We start from the raw sequence: 21,063 nt of genomic DNA, 5'->3' as shown, positions 1-21,063 counted from the left end.
TTATATAAGTCTTATATTTAAAGATCAAGGAGCATAATAAAATTTACTATGAAAATAAAAAAAATCTAAATCTAAATCTCATTCAAAAATATCTAAATAGAATAAATAATAACAAGAAAATAGGTCTTTATTTTGAAATAAATGTGACTTTTTATATATTTTATTTAGCCAAATTATACGAACCCCTTTGAAATCTAAATCACACGTAAGCAATTAAAAACTTGATCAATGACCCTTTTAATTTGTGCAGGTAATCACTCTTCCACCAATTATTTCACTATGATCAAAGCTTACCTCCTATTGATCACAAACTTCATTTTGTTCTTCTATGGCTAATTTCTTTAAACTTTGAGCTATATAAATTATAAACATAATACCATAAACTTGAGTCACGTTATAAATTCCTTAAATTTTAAGTAATAATTAAATAACTCTTATCATGATATACTACATTAATTAAATAATGAATAATTGATAATAAAGATTTATTTGCATAAATTTGAAAGTTTCAAGGGATTTATAGTGAAATTTTAAATATTATAGAAATTATATATATAAGCCAAAGTGTACATGGCTTTGTGTAATTTAATTATTCACATAAAATCTAGGATAGATAATGTAACAAGGTAATTCTCGAATGAGTCACCGAGAGCAAGTAACTAACGAAAAGATTTCGTCAGATTGATCCATGTTGCGACTTGCGCGTTTTGATTATTAAATAAAAATTCAACTCAGGACGAGCACAACGACCAGACGATTTGATCGCGTGGCCTAATGGATAAGGCGCTCGCCTCCGGAGCGGGAGATTGTGGGTTCGAGTCCCACCGTGATCGCTTTTTTAATCTTTATTTTCTGAACAACTACTTTGGGAAAACAAAACGCTGGAATCATCATCCGGAAACAGAAATGAATGAATTCCTTTCCATTTTGTGAGTTGATCTCCAATTTACAAATGAATACAGCACCAGCCATAACACTACTCCCCAAAGGGAGTACAAATTGTCACTGAGCTGCTATTTCTCCCCCAACTACATTTAAACCTCCAACCCTCACGATCACATCGGCCAGCCGTCCGTATCCAACAAAGAGGAAAGAGTTTTTTTTTTTTTTTTGGGGGGGGGGGTAGTGAAACACAAGAGGATATAGATCAGCAGGCTGGGTTTAAGATATATACAAGTTCCCCTGATACAAATGTAGTCAGACAAAAATCAAAAGGTGCTACTAGTTGTAGAAGTTAGGAGCAAGAAGTTCGGCCTTCCTTTCTCCACCCTCCTTCAGACGCTAGAGGCTCAAGAAGAACAACCCTACCATCAGTTAGCCCAAGGGCAATTTGATTTGGTTTATATGGATGTGCCGCCACAACTGTAGGATACACCTCCAAGCTGCGCCAAACCGCTATATCATTAGCTGAGCTTAAAAGTTAACAAGTTCGTTGAAACTTTTAACAATTTCATCACCCATTGTAAAGAAAAGAAATACCTAGGGTTTGGTTGTGCATACGCACTAAGGCTGATCCTGCATCTTACTTCAAGTGCCTCGCTGGAAAGGATTTTTATGCACCCATTTTTGAAGCTCACAAAAATTGATTGACCATCACATGAATAAGTAGCGTAAGTAATGGGCGGATCTGACTCTGGTAGAACTCTCTGAACAAATACTTCACAAGATTAAATTTTGAACTATCAAACATAACTAATCAAAGCTGTTGGCATATACCTGCATAAAGTGATTCAGCATAGGTGCTTCATATATGTCTATCTGCCTCTCATTGACAATTAGTAAGTGAGCTTGGTCCTTGTGAAATTCAATGTAGTTCACTACCGGCGGGTTTGGCACCTGCCCTGTATGCAAACTGTACAAAGTCTTACTTGCCCGTTTCTTCCATCCAGCTGCATCCCAAACACAAAGCTACACAAAAAACCTTCTGTAAGTTGAAAGGTAATGAGTTAACGAGGAGGAATTATTTCTCCATCCCCTTCCTACCACTAGCTAGGACTAGATAACATAGAAAAGCACAGAGTCATAGGGTGTTACTACATTTGAATTCAACCAAAGCTAAAGCGATTTTAGTTTCCTGACAAAAACTTGCAACAGAAATTAAAAATAGACTAAATGACAAGGCAAATGAGGCAAAGGATATATGTACGTATTTCTTAGAGACAGAAGGCCTATAAGACAAACCAATTAAGACATGAGATACCCAAAATATCAGCACACCTGAGCATCAGTCCCTGATGACGCAAGCACATTTAAACTTTGAGAAAAAGCAAGACATGTGGTCTTTTGATGACCTTGGAGCTCGGCTTTGACCTGACAATTAGGGGAAAAAAAAGAAAAGATAATGCCCATTTTGCAAGGTTGACTCAAACCCAAAGTTAACATGTTTCCCAACCTTTTTCGTGCAGGTACAGTAAATTAAAATTCTTGAATCATCAAAAGCAATAGCAAAGATCTCTTGAGAGAGAAAAATGAAATACGTAGCCACAGGTGGAGGCACTGCAAATGTATCCACTGTCTGCAGGAAATGAACACGTGGGAGAAAATAAAAGAAACCGGCAAGAAACAATACACTATATAAACAGGAAGCTGGCAGCGTTGATACCTCTAATGTCTTCAGATTATATCTGGAGATTCTTCCACCTGAAGCTGACAGAAGATGATGATCTTTCAGTGCAAAGCAGTGATCAACGTCCTTCTGATTTTCACTTGCATAATTTGTCATAGCTTGCCCATTCGAAGGTTGATGTAAAGAAGGTTGTATATCAGTTAATGCCTGCACAGGAAGACAGCATACAAAATTATCCCTCATACAGAAGCAAATGATGAAAACAAGGATTCAATGCACAGCAATGCAGTACCTTTCCTGACAAGCATTTATCATCATGTAAAAGCCAAAGTTTGTGCACAGCATTTTGGGCTAAGGCCAGTATGAAATCCCCTGAACAAGTATAATTCAATCTAGCAACCTGACATGGTTCATAAACCAGTAAGTATCACAGCTAAAAGTTTAATAGCCAAAACCAAAGAAAGTACCAAATGATATTCAAATCTCAGATTTATAGGTAGCACAATATCCCAATAAATGAGAAAAAACTTCACATTACTTGACCTGGAACAAGCTCCTCATAAATCATATCTTCTATTGCTTATTTACTAGGATAGGAGACTCATACCCTTGCGAACAATGAATCATCAGGAAGTACAAGCATGCAGCATTGAGATGGTTCATTGATCTCTACTATATCAGTTGATGATTTTATGCCAACTCCACAATTTTGGTCTATCTGGTCGTTACTTCCTCTATTTATGATGCAAATGAAAAGGGGTAATTAGTCTTGCACAAAAAATTTTTCCCCAAAAAATTTCACGCAGCAAGATCAGTTCTTCTTCATCTGCATGGAACTTACATTTCCATCTCTTTCTGGCTTGAGCAGTTTTTTGTGACTTGTAATTCAGATTTTTCAGTTCTCTTCAAGCTGAACCCAGAATTCGCATCAGTCATGCAGCTTGCATCGTTAGACTGAACATCAATTTGAAATGGAAAAGGTTAATGACTGTGGAGGGTATAGAGGGAATTACACAACAATCCGTTTGCCTGCACCTACACTTCAATTGCAGTCTAGATACTTACTGATTTCCCAACTGAAAGTCTAGATAACAAATAACTGAATTACAAATAACAGAATGAATTGTAGACTGTCCTTTTCTTACCCCACAAGTCCATGGTGAGCTTGATTCTCCTGTCTCCAAACTAGATGAACTAATGGGAACAGATGGACCATAACAAAGGTAAGGTACTCTAGGTACAGTAGCCAGAGAAAAAGTCCTGTTATCAGGATTAGCCCTTGCTTCTGTATGATGGAGAAACCACCAATCCATACTGCAATGTTTAGTGGCGAATTACCTCTTTTGAAAGAGAAAAGGCTGTTGAATTAACAACCTAAAAACATAAACAACTAACAAATGATTAGCTTACGTCTGCTTGATTATTGTCAAGAGTCTTGATTTATTCATGCAAGGAAACTTGACTTTATATTGCAAAATAGGATACTTGCTAATTAATTGATTCCGACCATCAATCAGGTCAGCTCTTACAGAAGAAGGATCAGTAAAGTTGGATAAATAGTCACTCTTTCTGCAAGAAAAGATGAGAGTAATATATTAATGATAATTCAGACTGAAAAAAGAAAAGGAAACAATAGCCTTCTGTTTAACGGCAAAATAAGTTCAAAAGATAAAAGTCAGAAGCCTTCTGTGTTTCAGCAATCTGTATATTAGGACAGTGGTCTTTGGAAATTAACTCCAATGCCAAAGCACACAATGAGTGTTCAAAAGGAAAAACCCAATAATGGAACTTTTACAAAATAAATTTATTCTTAAGACATGTAACATAACAAGCATTTGAAAACAACGACTTCTATTTACTTTTAGGTAAATGGGTACTGGTTGTGTAAATCCTTTATCCTTTTGCACAGTACCAAACAACCCTCCCATTGACAAAACATAAATGAAAAGAAACAAGAAAACAATAGCATCTGATAGTTACCCATCGAAAGCTTCAAGGTGTCTTCCATCTCGTATCTTGAAAATTCTCTGTAATGGATACTGGTCATCCAATTTTGTGAAGGCCGAAAGGTACTTCTCTGCCTCATACCATTCTCCATCAATAATTAATTTCCCAAAATGATTAAGATTGAAAAACATCTTTGTTTCTTGCTCCAATCTTCACCAAACATGTTTTTGGGCACATTCAACAAATAATGTTAACATCACTTTTTTTAAAATCAATAAATAAAATAAAAAGATATCAGGAAAAAGATAGACTAGGAAAACACAAAAGACATCATACAGCAATAGCATACTTGTGACGAGTCAACATGAACTTTTCTTCATCAAGAAACTGAAGAATTAAGTAAATTAGTTCTTCCTGCATATATACTATGCATGTATCAGATGAGAGGACTCAGCATGAAACCAGGCAACACAAGAGCACACAAAGTTCATATTCTTATATTCTAAATTATTTTCAGGAAAATAATCAAATAATGGGCCTTTGTGTGCAAAAACAATTAAAAAGTATAAAAGCATATTAAACATAAAAAACTGATTTACTTTAATGCTCGTTTCCTTTTCTGGGCATGTGTGGATGAGACACATTATTGAAAAAAGTCCAGAAGCATTTAATTTTGGAAGCGAGAGTTTATCTTGGAAAATAGGATTTTCCTCTATTAACTTCTTCAGATCACTCTGCAAGTTGGCCCTCGTGTGTACTGAAATGTGCCAGGATAATTTCTCATCATTCCTGCAGATTAATTGTCCATATCACTTTAAGAAGAAATCCTTATCGAAAACCCTATTAAAATAATATATTTTGCTTGCCTGATACTCCCTGAAAAATGGACCTTGGTAAACTCTCCATAATGATCAGCAGCAGAAGCAGAAAGCAGACTTAAATCCTTCTGCAAAAAGGTTTCAGCTTCAGCAAGGTTATTTCTGGAGGAAATCAGCCAAACACAAAGATCACAAGTTCTTCAGTACGCGTTGGAACATGTCATAGTAATAACTAGAATGATATAGCCTAAGAACTTTCGATTTAGTATTTATTAGAAAATGATAATGCAAAAAATACTCATCATATTCAAATGTCGTTTGTCTTTTTTACTTTGCAAGTATATCGCTAATATAAAGTTTCAAACATTAGGAGTTGAATATGATACACATGACAAGATATTAAACATGAATGTTTGCAAGTGCACGTTCATGTTGAGTCGTGTGAAACGATTTATCTTCAAAGTTTTACACGTCAAAGTATCCGTGTGCTTGAGTATAAATGTCCATCCCTTGAGTCACTTTGTTTCAAAATTTCTGTATGCAAAATGACAGATACAGATCCAATGTCTTCTGTTTAGGGGAAACTAACATAACTCTTAACTAGTCTACAATTTTTAGGGAAAAATGACATCAAAAGAACACCGCCTACAGCTCTCAAACCCGTGCCCAAGTAGTTTCTGCCAGAGCATAAAACCAGTAGTGAGGGAATTTAAAATACGAACTTTAAAACACGTTTCACCCTTAAAAGGCTAGAACATGCCCAAGAAAATAAAAACATTATATGTCAATTAAAACCAACGCAGTGGGAAGAGGGAATTTGAGGGAACTACATTTTAGAATTTCATAGAGGGATAAAGTGAGGATGATGAACAAGGAATCACGTGATAATCACGTGATTTTTTTTTTTTTTAAAGAAATGAGTTTTAACGCATATTTTAGTTTTCGCATTAAAAAAAAAGGCCTTTTTTAATCTTGAATGCCAGAGTTTTTTTTTTTTTTTTGATGCTTGAATGCCAGAGTTACTAGGCTATACTTTTGGTGTTTCCATTTTTTTTTTTCAATGTATATAGAACTCGCCATCTTGAAAAATATTTGATGACTAAGCTATCTAGTCAACGATTAAAGACACAAAGACAGCAAAGGATCATATTCATAGTATAGATGGATCTGAGCGTATACCTGAGCATTGTCTCAAGACATTTCTGTTTCCGCATCCTGTGGAATATCTCCCTTGACAAAAAACTATCACCGGTCCTTGTGAATGCAGAAAGATAATTTTCTGCCTTCTCCCACTCACCATTGACAATTACATCCCCAAAATACCTCAGATTGAAATAAATTCTTGATTCTTGCTCAAATCTTCACAGAGAAATATGAAAAAAGAAAAAGGTTTAGTTACAAAATAACTCCCAAACTCATATGCAGTAGCAGTATCATAATGACTATAATAACAAGATGGAATTTTCATCATACAGATGAAGACTCTCCTCGAAATTCTCCTCCGCAAGAAACTGATGGATCAAAATGATCAGTTGCTTATAAGTATACGAGTCCACATGCACCCCTACACAGGAAGCAGGATTGAATATTAGAATATACGCTTAGGGTTTGCAAACTTGAGCCCACGAATCAAAAGAGGGAAAATGTAGTTTAACAGGACAGGAAAATAGCATATCAGGGAGGCGGAAACCATACTTGCAGAGGTGCTTTCTTCGGCGTCCATTGATCTTCAGTACAAGAATGACTGGAAGGAGAAAACAGGTTGAACTGTTGGAGTCCTTCTGGCTCAAAGTCAAGTCTCTTTGCTCCACTGGGGGTTGAAACGTACGGAAACATCCAGACCAACAATTATTATTATTGCAAAAAATTGTCAGAACTTCGTTGACATCGCTACCTGCTTCTCACCCTCCTGCGAGCTTCTTTCCGAGGTAGTTGTTTTGGTTTTTTGGGCCTTTTTTTTCCCTGCAAAGTAAAAATATCCAAAAGAAAAAAGTTAATTTAACTTTTAAATATCATGCTTTCATAAAAATATAAGAAAACTAATAAAATATCAATTAAAATGTTTAGAAAGCATACTCCTACCTCCTATTTTAATATAAGAGTTAGTTTGATTTTCAATTTGATTTTAAATATAAGATTCCAATTCATTTTCTCTCATATTTTTTTAATTATTTATTGTAATAGCTATATATCTTAAAGATTCTACTAAATATATATGATTAATAAAGATATTCTAAAAAAGTAATATTTATTTATTACAAATAATTAATTTAATAAATTTATTAATCAATTTAAATTGGTAAATCAGTTTTTATTTCTATTCAAGTAGTATTATATGGGCAACTTGGATTATCTTTACTGCACATAATCGCAAATATAGTACTCATGCGTCCAAGTTAATGTAATGGCCAACAGAATACAATATTACTACAATCAATACATAGGGGGGCAAAAAAGTGCGTTCTCTATATTTGGGCGGTTGCAGAACTCGGGCCCTCCTTTGGAAACCACAAAAAATGTGGGCGAAAACTTCCATACAAATTTCAAATCATAAATACTTCTCTCGTCTTATTTTCAGGGTAGAAGTAAAAAAATTTTATCTTATTTATAAATTATTTCATTAAATCTTTAATATAAATATAGTATTTTGTTCTTCATTTATTATAATGTAGATAGTTATCTTTTTTGAAAGATGTATATATTAAATAGGAATAAAGTTAAAAAATTGTTATATTTTAATGAAAAGTTAGTATATTTTAAGGTTTTTCTTGATCTGTGTGAGATATACTAAAAGTATCTTATAAATAAGACCTGATGAGTACGTAACTAACCAAAAAGGTTAGTCCATTATGAAGTAGTAAATCAATGTTTGAATTTTTAATGGACGAGGCGTCTATATGTAGTGTTCAATAGTATTTCAAATAGGATTGCTTCAAGTAGAAGTATACGTATGTGTTAAATAAAAAGTTAATTACATAACAATTTAATAAGATTACAAGATTGTAACCGAGAAAAAATCCTACTAGAATCCCCCCTGAATGTTTCTCATGTTAGTTGTTTATCACTTCCGCTCTAAACCCTTTCATTTCATAATGGAATGAATCGAATTCTCAAAATTACGCGAAAAGATTATTAAACTTCCCATCGGGCCCCATAAAAAGCATACAACCACAAGATGTTCACTTCACACAGCCTCTTTTTTCTTGGTTTTTGAATTAAACAAATAAATTTAAAAAGTTCAAATGGATGATAAAAAATAGTTCGATTAAAAATTGTTAATATATGAGAAAATTAGACTGGATTGAACATGCGGGTAGTGATTCTTCCAATCTCGTTTATAAGACCTTTCTTATTAGCTTTTAAGGTTAAAGTGCGTCCAGCACCCCAAACTATTTATCCAGGTGCGTCTAGTAGCCTAAAGTAATTTTGGGTGCATCTAATGTCCTAAACTAATTAAAATGGTGCGTCCATATCCTAGACTAATATAAACGTTATGTTTAGCCGTTACTTTCCTGATTCAACTTAAAGTTGACCCCAGATATTCTACATGGTAGACACATGGGCACCCGATGTGTATTATTCTTACTCAAAATTGAATTTATTTCCTTCCTCTTCTTCTAAATAAATTGACTTTTGAGTAAGAATAATACACATCAAATGTCCATATGTCTACCATTTAGAATATCTCGGGTCGACTTTAAACTGAGTCAGGAAATTAACGGTTAAACATAATATTTCTGTTAGCCTGGGATATGGACGCACCATTTTAATTAGTTTAGGACACTGGATGCATTCAAAATTACTTTAGGCTACTGGACGCACTTGGGTAAATAGTTCGAGGTGCTGGGCTCACCTTAACCCTAGCTTTTAATAATATAAGACCCTTAAAATTTTAATTTAATAACATATTGGTACTACCTGCGATTCTAAATATAAGAGCTAGTTGATTAATTTGAATAAATTAAGAAAATAAGTTAAGCTAGTTGTTTCTAATAAATAAGTGTTGTATTTTCTAAAATATCCTTACTAATCAGGTGTATTGGTTAGAACTATCATTATCAGAAAGATTACTTTAAAAAAAAATGAATAAATATGAGAGGCATAGTGAATTGTGGTCTTATATTTAGAATCAAAATAAAAATCAAACGATATCTTATATTAAAGACTACAGGTAATAAATTATTTCAAAATATTCTTTTGCCTATTTCACGCGTCCCATAAATAATGACCTTCTCATCTCCACCTCCCTTCCCCTATGAACTATGCCAATAAAAAGGTAATTTATAAAAACGAGCACGAATAATATTCAATGAAATCTCTTTTTTTCCAAAAAAAAAAATTATGGGACGTGTCTTGTTGTTTTTTTAAGATAAAAATCACTATTACAATAAAAAGCATTACAAAAGTATACATGGAACTAGGTTCCAGGCAGCAGCCATACATTGTATAAAATAATACATGTAGATAATAAACATTAAAATATTAAATTATTTAATACGCAACTGTAGATAAAAAAGGAAATAAAAGCAAGCAGTGGATTCAATTAATTCCATCATCGCACCAATAAGAAGTGTGCGTGTGAATGTAGACAGCTAGAACATTTTATTTTATCACCCAAGCACTACCCATATTAGGTGGTTTCCCATTTGTTTATGTCAAAAAAACCGTGATTCTTATTTTTGAAGTTATTGATGATGATCACTCACTGAAAGAAGTTGGGGCGGCCATCAACTTCAGGACACATAATCAATTCATAAAACTGAACATAAAGCAAAATTTTTCTATTGGACACGTCGCCTTAAACCAGATGAGGACTGTAATAATGCAAACAACTTGAAGAAATTATACCCTCCTCCTACCCTTTGGTTGCTTGATCATGAAAATCTAACTGGCTTAAGATTTTCACTTGTTACCCCTGTACATATATATTCTTTCGTGTGTACATAAAACTTTGCTTTCTACAACCGATACACGCAAATTTTTGGCCTAAAGAGCACATAAAGATCAGCACATAGAAGTTCAATCTATTTGCTGGAAGTGGATTCTTCAACGCCACTCCTTACTATCTCCAAGCGTTTAGCGGAGTCAATGAAGGATCTGCAAAATCATCAATAAGAAAGCATTAAATTCTTTTGGAATCTTTTGCCATTTTCCTCCCTAAACTTCCTTTCAACACAGTGATTTTTCCTAGCTGATGTGATCAAAAAGAAGTCAATGGCAAAAGAAGGGATAACATCTACTTACTGCCAGGGAACATCGCCAGCAACCAGCCAGTCCCCTTCTTCGTCCTGATACGTAAGTGTATAATTTGCCTTATCTTCCTCGGGTTTCTGGTCTGCGCAAATAATAGACAGAAACCAAAGGAAGGCAAAGATCAAATCCACGATACCTCACATGACCACAAAACGAATGTAGTAACTGTTACTTACATTTATTAAACATGCTAATTAGCTCATTTGTAAGAGTCTCATAAGAGCTGTAAAGCCTCAAATTGATCTTCCGTCCTATGGCTACTCCTTCCATCTTAACTTTAACAAACAAAGAGTTTGATCCTCTATTTCCATTCTCAGCTAGCATCCTATAGTTTCTGATCGGGACTCTTGGATGTTGCTGATGGATTTTCTTCTTCCTCCATGATTTAATTGGGGGCCATCCCACCAAACGGTTTTCTTCTTCGTTAGTCCTATATATGCAACATAAAAACAAAATATATGGTCTTTAAATTGTTCACGAAATGATTAATTGTGCCAACTAGATTCAACATCAAAATTTGGTCCTCCAAGTTCAGTTGCTAGTGTACGAAGAGAGACGACAAGAGCAAATAGCACATAGGGTAGAAAAAAGTCAACTTACTCGTTTTCCGGATGAGTGTTTCTGTTTCTCTTCCCACCTCGGTTATCTTCTTCGTTTGGCTGTCCGTTCCATACCAGTAAAGGCAGAGTTTTCGAAGAATGTCCGAATGACTCTTCAAAGCTGCGCTTGTTTTTTACATGCCCGCGGCTCTCAATACAGAAGCCGGGCCTCCTTAACTCTGAACACTCCAAGCCATAGTTGGTTGGGTTGAATATAGGATTCTGAGTCGGGAGAGCCAGACCTAACTGAAGCTCCATGTGGCCTAACAACTAACAAGCTATTGTTATGAGGAACTAACAGAGGGTATGGATATATATAGGGCAATTTTTTAAGCTAGAAATAGAAGTAGCCCAAAGTGAATGGAATTATTCTTCGGAACTCGTAACTATATGTGTGTGTGCATGTGTAGGCGAGGGAGAGAATGAAAGGGACTATTGTCTTGTGGAATATAGCTGGTTAGGGACAGCATGAAAGTTGGGTCGGCTAAAAGACCAACAACATTATAAACTAGTTGGGAAACGGACGCACCAACGTGCCATAGCCACTTTGCCCGGCTTCTTTCATTGGTCTCAATTTTCAGGCCTCGGCGGCCCCACTTACATATCCTCTCCCTCTCTCTAGCCTTTCTTCTCTCTAGGTGTATGATACTTTGTTTATTATTCTGAGGAATTGTCATATTCATTAACACTATAATTTGGTGAAGGGGATCATTCCGAAAAGACTCCGGGGGTTAGGTTCATTAAGTGAAGCAAGAATCTAATAATACTTCTAAGTATATGACAACCCTTTACCCATAAAATGATAAAAAAGACAGGAAGATTAGCAGATATGGAGATATGAGTGCCCCAAATTGCACGACTTGTGGGTAATTAATCATTTATTTTCTTTACTTTGCCCCACAACCCCTTTATAGCCCCACACTAATATCCAGGACAGGTGTCAAACTTGTGCGCCATTGCTAACTGTTCAAATCATCATGAGCTTTTTATCAAGCAGTTGCGCGGCAAACAAGTGATGCTCTCATTGATCAAGGGCTTTGTAGTTGTAATGAACCCATGAACCCTGTTCCGTCTGCTGATTAATCATCAAGATCCTCCAACCAAATAAAAAATAAAATAAAATAACTAGTTCATGCACCTGTTGGTTTTGTTAGCTAATGTGTCCAAATTGTCGGCAGTTACCCGTCACCCATATCATGATTTTGGAAGCCACAATTTTCACACAATTCAATGAAGTAAAATTATAAGAAGAAGAAAAAAAAAAGAACTTTCGTCTTCTTGATTATGCTAATACTGACACTAAATCCTCCAGTGCCCTGATTCACACGATTATTATATGCCGATTCTTCCTGTCGGCTGCGGTTCCTATTCCCCTTGGTCTCCATAGACACGGGAAGTTAATGGGGGAGGACAGAAAGTGAGGTGTGCTAAACAAAACAACCACTAGCATATCTTACATATTACGTATGTGTTCCACGCTACCCACTTACCCATAGAGCACAAGAGAGATGGTCCAGGGCATGTGAAGTCCACGTGATGACGCGAATGGGCATATTGTGCCATTGGCTGAACCTGAACAACCAGTGTGTTTCAGAATCTTAACAATTTCTCTGAAGGGTCTAATCTGTCCGCTCTCGCTGCTGTGTCACGCTCGTGCGATGGAGGTTGTAAACTCGACTAGTAGGACCCATAACGTACACTTGGTCTACTTCAATGCTAGCCCTAGAGTTGGCATTCATTACTGCAGCCATACCCCGTACAACTCACTCGCACAGTTCATCAAACACCTTGGAGGCACGAGGGGGTGAGAAAATCAAACCCTGATTCTACTTTTCAAAATACTAATTGATAGGATTACTAAGACGTCACCATCAATGTTCAATAGCCGAGAGAAATGGAAGGGGCGGGGCAATTTTTTCCAGCCATCAAGAATGATGAAGGGGTCCCACTCAAGGGGAAGCGATACTCATATCCAAGCACCTGTTAAGAGTAAAAGATACTTACTTAGCTTTGATGATGAAGATAAGATGACACTCTGGCCCCTTTTTGTTCAAAGCTCTTGTTCAATTTATGTCTCGATATGCATCTTTATCAATCCAACCACCCATATGTCCATATCTCTGTGTTTAATTACCCCCAGAGAGAGGCTCCATTCCACATGGGGGTTAGACAAAAAATTTGTTGCCTACTTAACTGATCTTAATGTCTTGTTCATTTATGGGGCAGTACATATCTTCAGCTAACCTTCAAAATTGTGAAGCTCGTGATGCGATTTTGAAGTACCCTGGGCACGGTGGTTCTTGATATGTAGTCTGGCAATGTGAAAACACCATGAGAGAAAGTGGGAATTGATAAAGATTCACTCATTGTCTAGATGTCTATAAAACAAGACTCTTCTATTCAAACCGTAATTATTGTGTTTCAAATCATGATTATTTATGTTCTTTAATTTCTCGTGACAGCCCAAAAAGATGCTAATTCTTCTTAGGGGACAAGCCAAAGCGGTTTTCAGCCTTTGCATTTCGTGTTGCCTAAGTAAACTGGTACAGATTTTGGCATCGCCTTGCTTTTCTAATTTTCTCACGTGAGAATGTTAACATTTTTCACTGCCTTGACAAAGATAGAACCGTGCATGCTTCTTTAGTTCTCGGCTTAGCTTGTCCCTCTTTTTCTTTTCTATAACAACCAGTCCCTCTTATAAAGAATTCTCTCCCAAACTCACAGGTGTCACTGCAAGGATGAACATATATAACGACATCTTTTTCTTTTTTCTTTTTTCTTTTTCTCTTTTTTTTTTTTAATGTTGGCTTCATTCCTCCCTCCCCTTTGTAAAGTATACTCAGCCATCTCAAACACAGATAATAATGCTCCCAGAACATTTCAATTTTTTCAAATATACTAAATTAGAAGGGTCATATAATTTTTTAGGTTATATAAGTTGCAAATTTGTTTAAAAGTTTAAAATTATAGTAATTTTCTCCCATACCATTAAAAAAGTAACATTAATCAGTAAAATACTGACATTAATTATAAATATTTTTAACTATAAAAGATAAAATTGCTACGATTTTAAACTTTTGGAGTCATATTAAACCAAGAAAAAAAATACTTCTAGGTACGTAATACTTTTGATTGGAAATTTTCAGGACAAATTTGTACCTTAATCATTTCTAATTTATCAAGGACATTATTTTATAGATAAACAAATTAATTACTTTTCAATATCCTGCAAAATGGCTTATAAAGTGAAATATGAAGCTTTTAGAAACGTGCCTTATAATAGTCAATAAAAGGAGCATCATTTTGGTCTTTTCATTAATTTAATTTAATTTCTTAACTTTTTTTCCTTTTTGTTGGTATCATTAACCATTATTTTTGGATACTAAAAGCTAGGGAAATAATTCAAGCCTCAAGACGCTTAGCAGAATAAATTATCTCATAATATATAAAATATCAACAATACTCCTCCGGTCCTAATTATAAGACCCAATTGACTTATTTGAGGAGATTAAGAAGTAAGTTAAGTTGGTTATTTATAATAAATAAGTATTGTTATTCCTAAAATATCCTTGCTAATTAAGTATATTGGCTAAAACTATCATTATTAGAAGAATTATCTTGGAAAAAAATGCATAAATATAAGAGAGAAAATGGATTGGGTCTTATAATTAGGACCAAATAAAAAGTCAAATTGGGTCTTATAATAAGGACCGGAGGAGTATATCAATATAATAAAAATGTAAATTTCATATGGAACCATACTTCTCACAAGTCATAAAGCGGATATTTGGACTCTCCAACCGTGCAAGGTTCTTCTTCTTTCCATTTTTTGCAGCTCTTTACGACCTCCAATCCTTTTCACAACTTTTTATTTATTTTTTGGTATATCAACTTCTAAAATTTTAATTTTTCCCGGAAAAATGCGAGGCATTCAAGCTCCATCCAAATTGATGGCCCAATTCCTCCTCTACAGCATACTACACTGAATTTGGGCCGGCCCAATAAAGCCACTGGTCGAATTGACTCGTTCAATCTTCTTCTCTCGTTTTGAGTTTTTAACCAATAAACAATGTCGTGGCCTGCTAAGGGACCAATCAAATAAAAGGAAACTGGTATTCTCCTTTTGGAGTGGAGATGGGTTTAATCACATCAAAATCAAATTAGTTTCTTAATTTTTTAACAAAAAAAAAAGGAGTATACCATTTAATTTAGTCTAACTCTAACTAAACACAGAATCGAAAATTCTTAATCTTAACTAAAAACTAAAAAGCATCATTTATTCGATCAGCCAGGCTAGAAAGGATACATCCAGTTTGGTGACAAAGTCGTATTATTTAAGCCGGTGGAGTTGAGAGAGTCCGGTCCCAATTACCGAGCCCCGGGTCACGACTCGCTTCCAAGTTTATGATTGGCTTTGGGTATACGTTGCTCTCCTACAGATAGAAATAGAATTTTCCTCCAAATCACAACGTCTCCTTCTCCATTCCCAACAATAATCAAGACAGCGTGAAGCCTGATTTTCTGTATTTTTTTTCTTTCATCATTACTCCGTCTAGAAAACGCCGAGAAATGTCCCTAAGACCGTCAGCTTCGTCGGAGAATCTGACGCTGCCGGTATCGGATACTCCAAAGGACCAGGATGGAAAAACGCTTTTCATGGTTGATGAGAAGCTCTTTAAAGGTTCTGCTATGACCAAACGTGGAGCCTACGCTGCTCTATCCTACATGTCATGCGCAGGTGTGTCTTTATTACTCGCCTGATTTTCATTTAGCTAATCTTGTTGTATCTTCTTTTTTACAAAAATTTGATATTTAAACAGTTGTATATCTATCCGGAGTAAATAAACTTCTTGTCTGAAGTAATTCTCCAAGTGAGGAAGATGTCTTTCACGTGTTGGTCTTTTGTCCATTTTGTAACCATTCCCATTTCCAATTGGATGTTCGACTGTTGGCATGAATGATCAATAGCGCACAAGCATTTGAACCAAAATAACCAAGAACTCTGAGAAAAATATTGAAGTTTCTGAAATTTCCATTTTGATTAGGCCGGTGCTTGAACTAATCGATGGTCATGGCCTAACCAGTCTATAGCTTCGAAGAACCAGTTGACGTGCATGTTATATAAATGGCGAACTTTCCTTTCCGGACGACGAACAATCGATTGTCTATACACTAGTTGCAGAACACACTCGTTCTTCTTATTCCACCTTTTGTGCCTTTTAGAAGTGAATGAATCCTTCACATTTGTTATATTCTAGTCGACTGGTTTCATTAATCAGTCGACTTCCTTTATGCTAGATTCAACATGCATCATTTCTGTCATGCGCGGTTTAACATTTAGGAGATGAAAGCTGCTTTGTTCTTGGTGTCAGTTACTCACTCGTTTGTTTTCTTGCTTTGTAGTGCTCTTGGTGATGTTCAATAAGGCAGCTCTTTCATCTTACAACTTCCCGTCCGCAAATGTCATCACATTTCTTCAGGTTGATCCTTAGAAAGATAGAAGTTTCAATTTTGTTCTCCTTTATAAGAATGCATTTAATAATTTGTGGCAATTTATGGTTCTTGAGTTTGAGATTTTTAGAATAACTTTAGGCTAGTTGTATTGGTTTAAAATAAATGATAATAACTGTGTCCCGATCTAACCAAGATTACACAGGTCACAAATTTCTTGTATTGGAGGTTTTGAAATTGTGAACTAAAGGTCTTGTGAAATTGACCGCTCCTAGTAGAGAGAGCAAAAACAGGAACATCTTAAAATGCTTGGCTTTGAAGGACTCCTTTTGTGCTTGTGATTGATTCATTACTTTCTCCAATATGAAAGTTTCTTACGCACTTTCATGCCTTTGAGACCGAGTAGAAGGAAATGGTGTTGAATCTAAAATGTCTCTGCTGTATGTACACCTGTGTTCCCCACACTGGAGTTGCAACTTATACCGATATTATTGTTCTTAAAACCTATTTAATTTGTTTCAAAAATTTAGACAGGATTATCTTTTTGTTTCTGCTGCAGATGGTATGTTCTTGTTTGTTTTTGTATATATTGAGGAAGTGGAAGATAATCTCTTTCACTGCCGGTGATTCTTTGATTCCGTATGACAACTCAACAAAATTTGTACCATTGAAGACTTTGAAGCACACCCTTCCTCTATCAGGGACATATTTATTTTACATGGTATATCCTATCTTCCTCCTACTAACTTTTTAAGGGATAAATTCCCAGTCATTGCTTTTAATGATTTTTGTTCACTCTTGTATTTCTCCTTGAAAGCTAGTCACCATGGAGTCTGTTCGTGGAGTAAATGTTCCGATGTATACCACCCTTAGGAGGACAACAGTGGTATTTACAATGATTGTTGAGTATGTTCTGGTTGCGCAGAGATATACATCGTCTGTCATTTTCAGGTAAATGCTTCCACATGATTAAATACCTCTGAACTTTCTATTAAATGTTAATGAACTTCATGATGATTGCGAAAGTAATTGGTCACATTATATGCATGGTTGCAATGTCAGGTTAGTTGGGCTTTTGCATCATTTGTTGTGGGTATGCATCACGTGTTTAATATTTTTTAGCTGTTCGGGTTGTTCTTGTTTGCTCAATAAGTTGTGTTCTTGATAGTGCACGGGTGTCTTTGTTTGGGTTTATCTCTTATGTTCTATTCATTTATTTTATTCTTGTTTAAATAGGTATGATCATGTAGTTACTTGAGATATTGGTTTTCTCTCCTATCTTTGATAAATGTTTTTTGTTGGTATTCAATAAGTTACGAGAAAAAGTAAGCTCTGAATTTCCACATTGTTTATATAGTGATTAATGGAAACAATTCAATGAGTTTCATATGTGCTCTGCGGTGAACTAATATATGCATTTTCTGCATGGTGCATTGGGCATTTCCTTAGATTCTTTTCAAACAAAGCCCATTTGAACTGTATTTGTTATTCCCCTATTTTCCTTTTAACATCAAGCTTAAAGTGGTTGCTTGAATGAACATATTCCTGATTCCTTCATTCAACTGAAATTTATAAGGTTGTTATCAGTGTTGGCTTGATTGGCTTTGGTGCTTTTGTTGCGGGAGTGCGAGACTTGTCATTTGATGCTTATGGTTATTCGGTTGTTTTCATGGCAAACATCAGCACAGCAATATATCTTGCCACCATTGCCCGTGTTGGTTGTATTCAATACCACACTTTCTTATGATGTCTAACTTCTATAACTTGTTCCCTTTTTCTTAGCTTGATAGTTATATTTATTACCTCCTTCTTTCAGGAAAAACCAGTGGGCTTAATAGCTTTGGCCTTATGTGGTGCAACAGTAAGTTATTCGGTTGTTTTGGCATTATTGAAGCTTGAACATGTGGTTCATTTTTTATTTAATTTGTTTTGTAATGCCTCTTCTACTTTATTATAGGTGTCATATGTGGACCAGTTTTGCTGATCTGGACATTAGTTCAGGGCGACTTGAAGATGGCATTCAATTTTCCTTATATTTTTTCTCCAGGTTTTGTGGTATGTTCTAACTGCTGGCAGATGCTGTTCTCCTTCGTTCTTGGTTGTTGATCAATTTTTTTTCCCTCAAAAAAGTCATTTTTTGGAAAGTCAAATTGGAACTTCAGAGTCTTGCAGTGAATTAAATTATATATATTTGTCCATTCTTGGTTGTCTGTCAGAATCCAAGAAATACAAAATTTCTTTGTTCCTATTCATAGAAAAGCAATTTCTTCGGCCTTTACTCATTAGCATCAAGTTAATTTCCCAGGTCTCTTTAACTTTCTTTTGAAAGTAATTTGTTTGCTTGTTCGTTTTTTGCTCTGGCAGGTTATTTTGCTTTTTTCCTGCATACTGGCTTTCTTCTTGAATTACAGTATTTTTCTGAACACAACTCTAAATTCAGCTCTTACTCAGACAATCTGTGGTAGTCTGAAGGTTTGTTCACCAGCTAGTTCTCTTACCTTGCATGTCTGAGCTCTTGTTATCATGTTGGTACTGAGTATGATCTAATTGCATATGCATAATGCTGCATGGCCTTCTTTGTTCCAGGACTGCTTTTGTGATCCTTACCCTTGTTAATTTCTGAATACGGTGTGCGTATCTGCGTCTTTTTTTTTTTTTTTGGGGGGGGGGGTGTTTGAATAGTGTGCATAGCTATTAGAACGAGGAACTGAAGTGGATGTCTTAGGACATATTGGTGTCGTAGAAGACTAAAGTTTGGCATGGTTGGTTGAAGGGATTTGGAGGAGATGAAGGAGGAGTGCTCTCCTTCCCTCATTTGTTTTGAAAAATAAAATGGAAAGGAGGGGAAGAAAAATTTTAATATATTTTCCTTCCTCTCCCCTTCAGGAGCAGGGAGGATTCAGAGGGACCACTAAAACCCCTCCCCTCCCTTCCCTTCTGTTGGACTAAACACTATTAAGGAACTTTTATTTTGCTTATGGGTATGGTGCAGTCGAGTAAGAGAGAGATGAGAACTTAGAAAGACTCAATACATACTTTGCAATGAGATAGAAATCAAAGCCAATTTGTGCTCTTTGTTTCGATAGAACATGCTTTTCTCAAAGTGAAATTGGTAGTTCTTATGAAACTGAGCTTTAAAGGCTCAAAAATTGACGTTTGTGGGTGATATGGCTCTTAGATGTTAAATTTAACATACGCATTACTTCTCATTTTCTTATTCAAGTTCAGTTGCCAATTCCATTGTTAGATTATAACTAAAAGGTAAAATGTAGTTTTCGCAATAACTTAGTACTCTTCTGGTCCTAGATGTAAAACTCTTTTTGTAGTATAAATTACATTAGAAAATGGGTCTTGTATTCAAGGCCAAAGAAGTATTATGGTGCAGAATTATGGTTCCTAATCAGTCAGGCTGAATTATGGTAATGACCCAAACTTGACATAAGTTTGAATTAGGAAGTATCAGGATTACTTTTTCATCTAGAAAAAACAATATGCACCTTAACTTATCACAATAAGTTTGTTTGAATTGGATTAAGAATGATTTATTGCGCTTCCACATTATCCCATGGAATTAAATGTCCCTGATATGTGCTTCATGTTACTTGTTATTCTGTGTCTTAAATTTTGCCCTCTGCGATTTTTTTGCATGGATTTTAATTTCTTTGGCATTGGTGTGTAGGATCTGTTTACCATTGGCCTGGGCTGGATGTTATTTGGTGGGCTACCATTTGATTTTGTGAGTGATCTTGCCATGCCATTTTACTGTTGAGATCTTTCTTTTTTTTCATTTTTCAATGACAGAATCTGTTGATGTTTTGGTTACAGTGGAACGTCGTTGGGCAACTTCTCGGCTTCATTGGTTCTCTTTTGTATGCCTACTATAAGCTGGTGGGCAAATAGCATGCTCATGCACATAAAAGACGTTTTTTTTTTGGTTCGACAAACGCCAATTATTTGCTTCAGGAGTTCTCAGAAGGAGTCGTCAAAAATGCGATCAAGCTATTAATCTAAAATATTTAGGCAATTTTGCTTAGTGACAAAGGTAGTATATGATTGTGTTCCAACTTTTCTCGAGGAAATACTAATTGAGCCAGTACTGCGTTGACCCCATTGTATACGAGATTAATCCTGTGCATCCATAATTTTTGTATTAACACTTTCTACCCCTACCAATTTATTTCTATGTTCTGTGCCCATCTTTCCTGTATGATAGTAGAATGGAAAGCGATTGAGATATTGCGGAAAACTCCCCCCCCCTTTCTAGTGACTGTGTAACCATAATAATTTGAAGCATCTACAGATAGAAAATAAATCTTAAAAAGCCTTCATGGGACTCTTAAAATTATTGAAATTGAGCAGATGGCGCATGCTAGTCATTTGCCAGCGTTGGAGGAATATTCTCCCTCTAGATGATCCCTTCCTTCCTTCG

At 35.5% G+C, this 21,063-nt stretch overlaps 3 protein-coding genes and 1 non-coding gene across 4 annotated transcripts; 2 read left to right on the top strand and 2 right to left on the bottom strand.

Moving 5' to 3' along the window:
• Positions 1-760: 760 nt before the first annotated feature.
• Positions 761-833, top strand: TRNAR-CCG (transfer RNA arginine (anticodon CCG)). Its single transcript has one exon. It is a non-coding gene; the product is annotated as a tRNA-Arg (tRNA).
• Positions 834-907: 74 nt separating this feature from the next.
• On the bottom strand, positions 908-7,234 carry LOC114735698 (topless-related protein 4). Its single transcript, XM_028923412.1, has 18 exons — positions 7,027-7,234; positions 6,805-6,895; positions 6,511-6,690; positions 5,380-5,493; positions 5,113-5,302; positions 4,863-4,927; positions 4,547-4,723; positions 3,977-4,135; positions 3,712-3,880; positions 3,408-3,520; positions 3,174-3,300; positions 2,859-2,966; positions 2,603-2,773; positions 2,393-2,515; positions 2,218-2,310; positions 1,717-1,908; positions 1,480-1,646; positions 908-1,382 (listed from the first exon to the last, which is right to left on the bottom strand). Exons 1-18 carry the CDS (start codon positions 7,052-7,054, stop codon positions 1,235-1,237), a joined length of 2,415 nt encoding a protein of 804 aa, XP_028779245.1. The 5' UTR covers positions 7,055-7,234; the 3' UTR covers positions 908-1,234.
• A 2,857-nt stretch (positions 7,235-10,091) lies between these two features.
• LOC114735739 (auxin-responsive protein IAA31) lies at positions 10,092-11,514 on the bottom strand. The gene is made up of 4 exons (XM_028923478.1): positions 11,185-11,514; positions 10,761-11,014; positions 10,576-10,666; positions 10,092-10,428 (listed from the first exon to the last, which is right to left on the bottom strand). Exons 1-4 carry the CDS (start codon positions 11,439-11,441, stop codon positions 10,356-10,358), a joined length of 675 nt encoding a protein of 224 aa, XP_028779311.1. The 5' UTR covers positions 11,442-11,514; the 3' UTR covers positions 10,092-10,355.
• A 4,070-nt stretch (positions 11,515-15,584) lies between these two features.
• LOC114735696 (UDP-N-acetylglucosamine transporter UGNT1) lies at positions 15,585-20,830 on the top strand. The gene is made up of 10 exons (XM_028923409.1): positions 15,585-15,921; positions 16,587-16,663; positions 17,194-17,355; positions 17,452-17,585; positions 18,222-18,352; positions 18,451-18,495; positions 18,592-18,689; positions 18,999-19,106; positions 20,314-20,370; positions 20,460-20,830. The coding sequence occupies exons 1-10, from the start codon at positions 15,753-15,755 to the stop codon at positions 20,532-20,534; spliced, it is 1,056 nt and encodes a 351-aa protein (XP_028779242.1). The 5' UTR covers positions 15,585-15,752; the 3' UTR covers positions 20,535-20,830.
• Positions 20,831-21,063: the final 233 nt, after the last annotated feature.

Source organism: Neltuma alba, unplaced genomic scaffold (genome assembly GCF_004799145.2).
Source record: "Neltuma alba isolate B1F8T4 unplaced genomic scaffold, ASM479914v2 tig00013249_pilon, whole genome shotgun sequence".
Lineage (NCBI taxonomy): Eukaryota > Viridiplantae > Streptophyta > Magnoliopsida > Fabales > Fabaceae > Neltuma > Neltuma alba.
This window is presented reverse-complemented; position numbering and strand designations above follow the sequence as displayed.

What these genes read in the sequence shown, in the direction of transcription:
- LOC114735739 (XM_028923478.1), bottom strand. Translation starts at nt 11,441, where the DNA reads ATGGAGCTTCAGTTAGGTCTGGCTCTCCCGACTCAGAATCCTATATTC. An exon ending in AATTAGCATGTTTAATAAAT is followed by an intron (nt 10,667 to 10,760) that starts GTAAGTAACAGT and finishes TTATTTGCGCAG; the next exon opens with ACCAGAAACCCGAGGAAGAT. An exon ending in GCTGGCGATGTTCCCTGGCA is followed by an intron (nt 10,429 to 10,575) that starts GTAAGTAGATGT and finishes ATGATTTTGCAG; the next exon opens with ATCCTTCATTGACTCCGCTA.
- LOC114735696 (XM_028923409.1), top strand. Translation starts at nt 15,753, where the DNA reads ATGTCCCTAAGACCGTCAGCTTCGTCGGAGAATCTGACGCTGCCGGTA. An exon ending in TTTTTTCTCCAGGTTTTGTG is followed by an intron (nt 18,690 to 18,998) that starts GTATGTTCTAAC and finishes TTGCTCTGGCAG; the next exon opens with GTTATTTTGCTTTTTTCCTG. An exon ending in CAATCTGTGGTAGTCTGAAG is followed by an intron (nt 19,107 to 20,313) that starts GTTTGTTCACCA and finishes ATTGGTGTGTAG; the next exon opens with GATCTGTTTACCATTGGCCT.
- LOC114735698 (XM_028923412.1), bottom strand. Translation starts at nt 7,054, where the DNA reads ATGGACGCCGAAGAAAGCACCTCTGCAA. An exon ending in AGCCAGAAAGAGATGGAAAT is followed by an intron (nt 3,301 to 3,407) that starts GTAAGTTCCATG and finishes CATCATAAATAG; the next exon opens with AGGAAGTAACGACCAGATAG. An exon ending in ATAATCTGAAGACATTAGAG is followed by an intron (nt 2,516 to 2,602) that starts GTATCAACGCTG and finishes CATTTCCTGCAG; the next exon opens with ACAGTGGATACATTTGCAGT.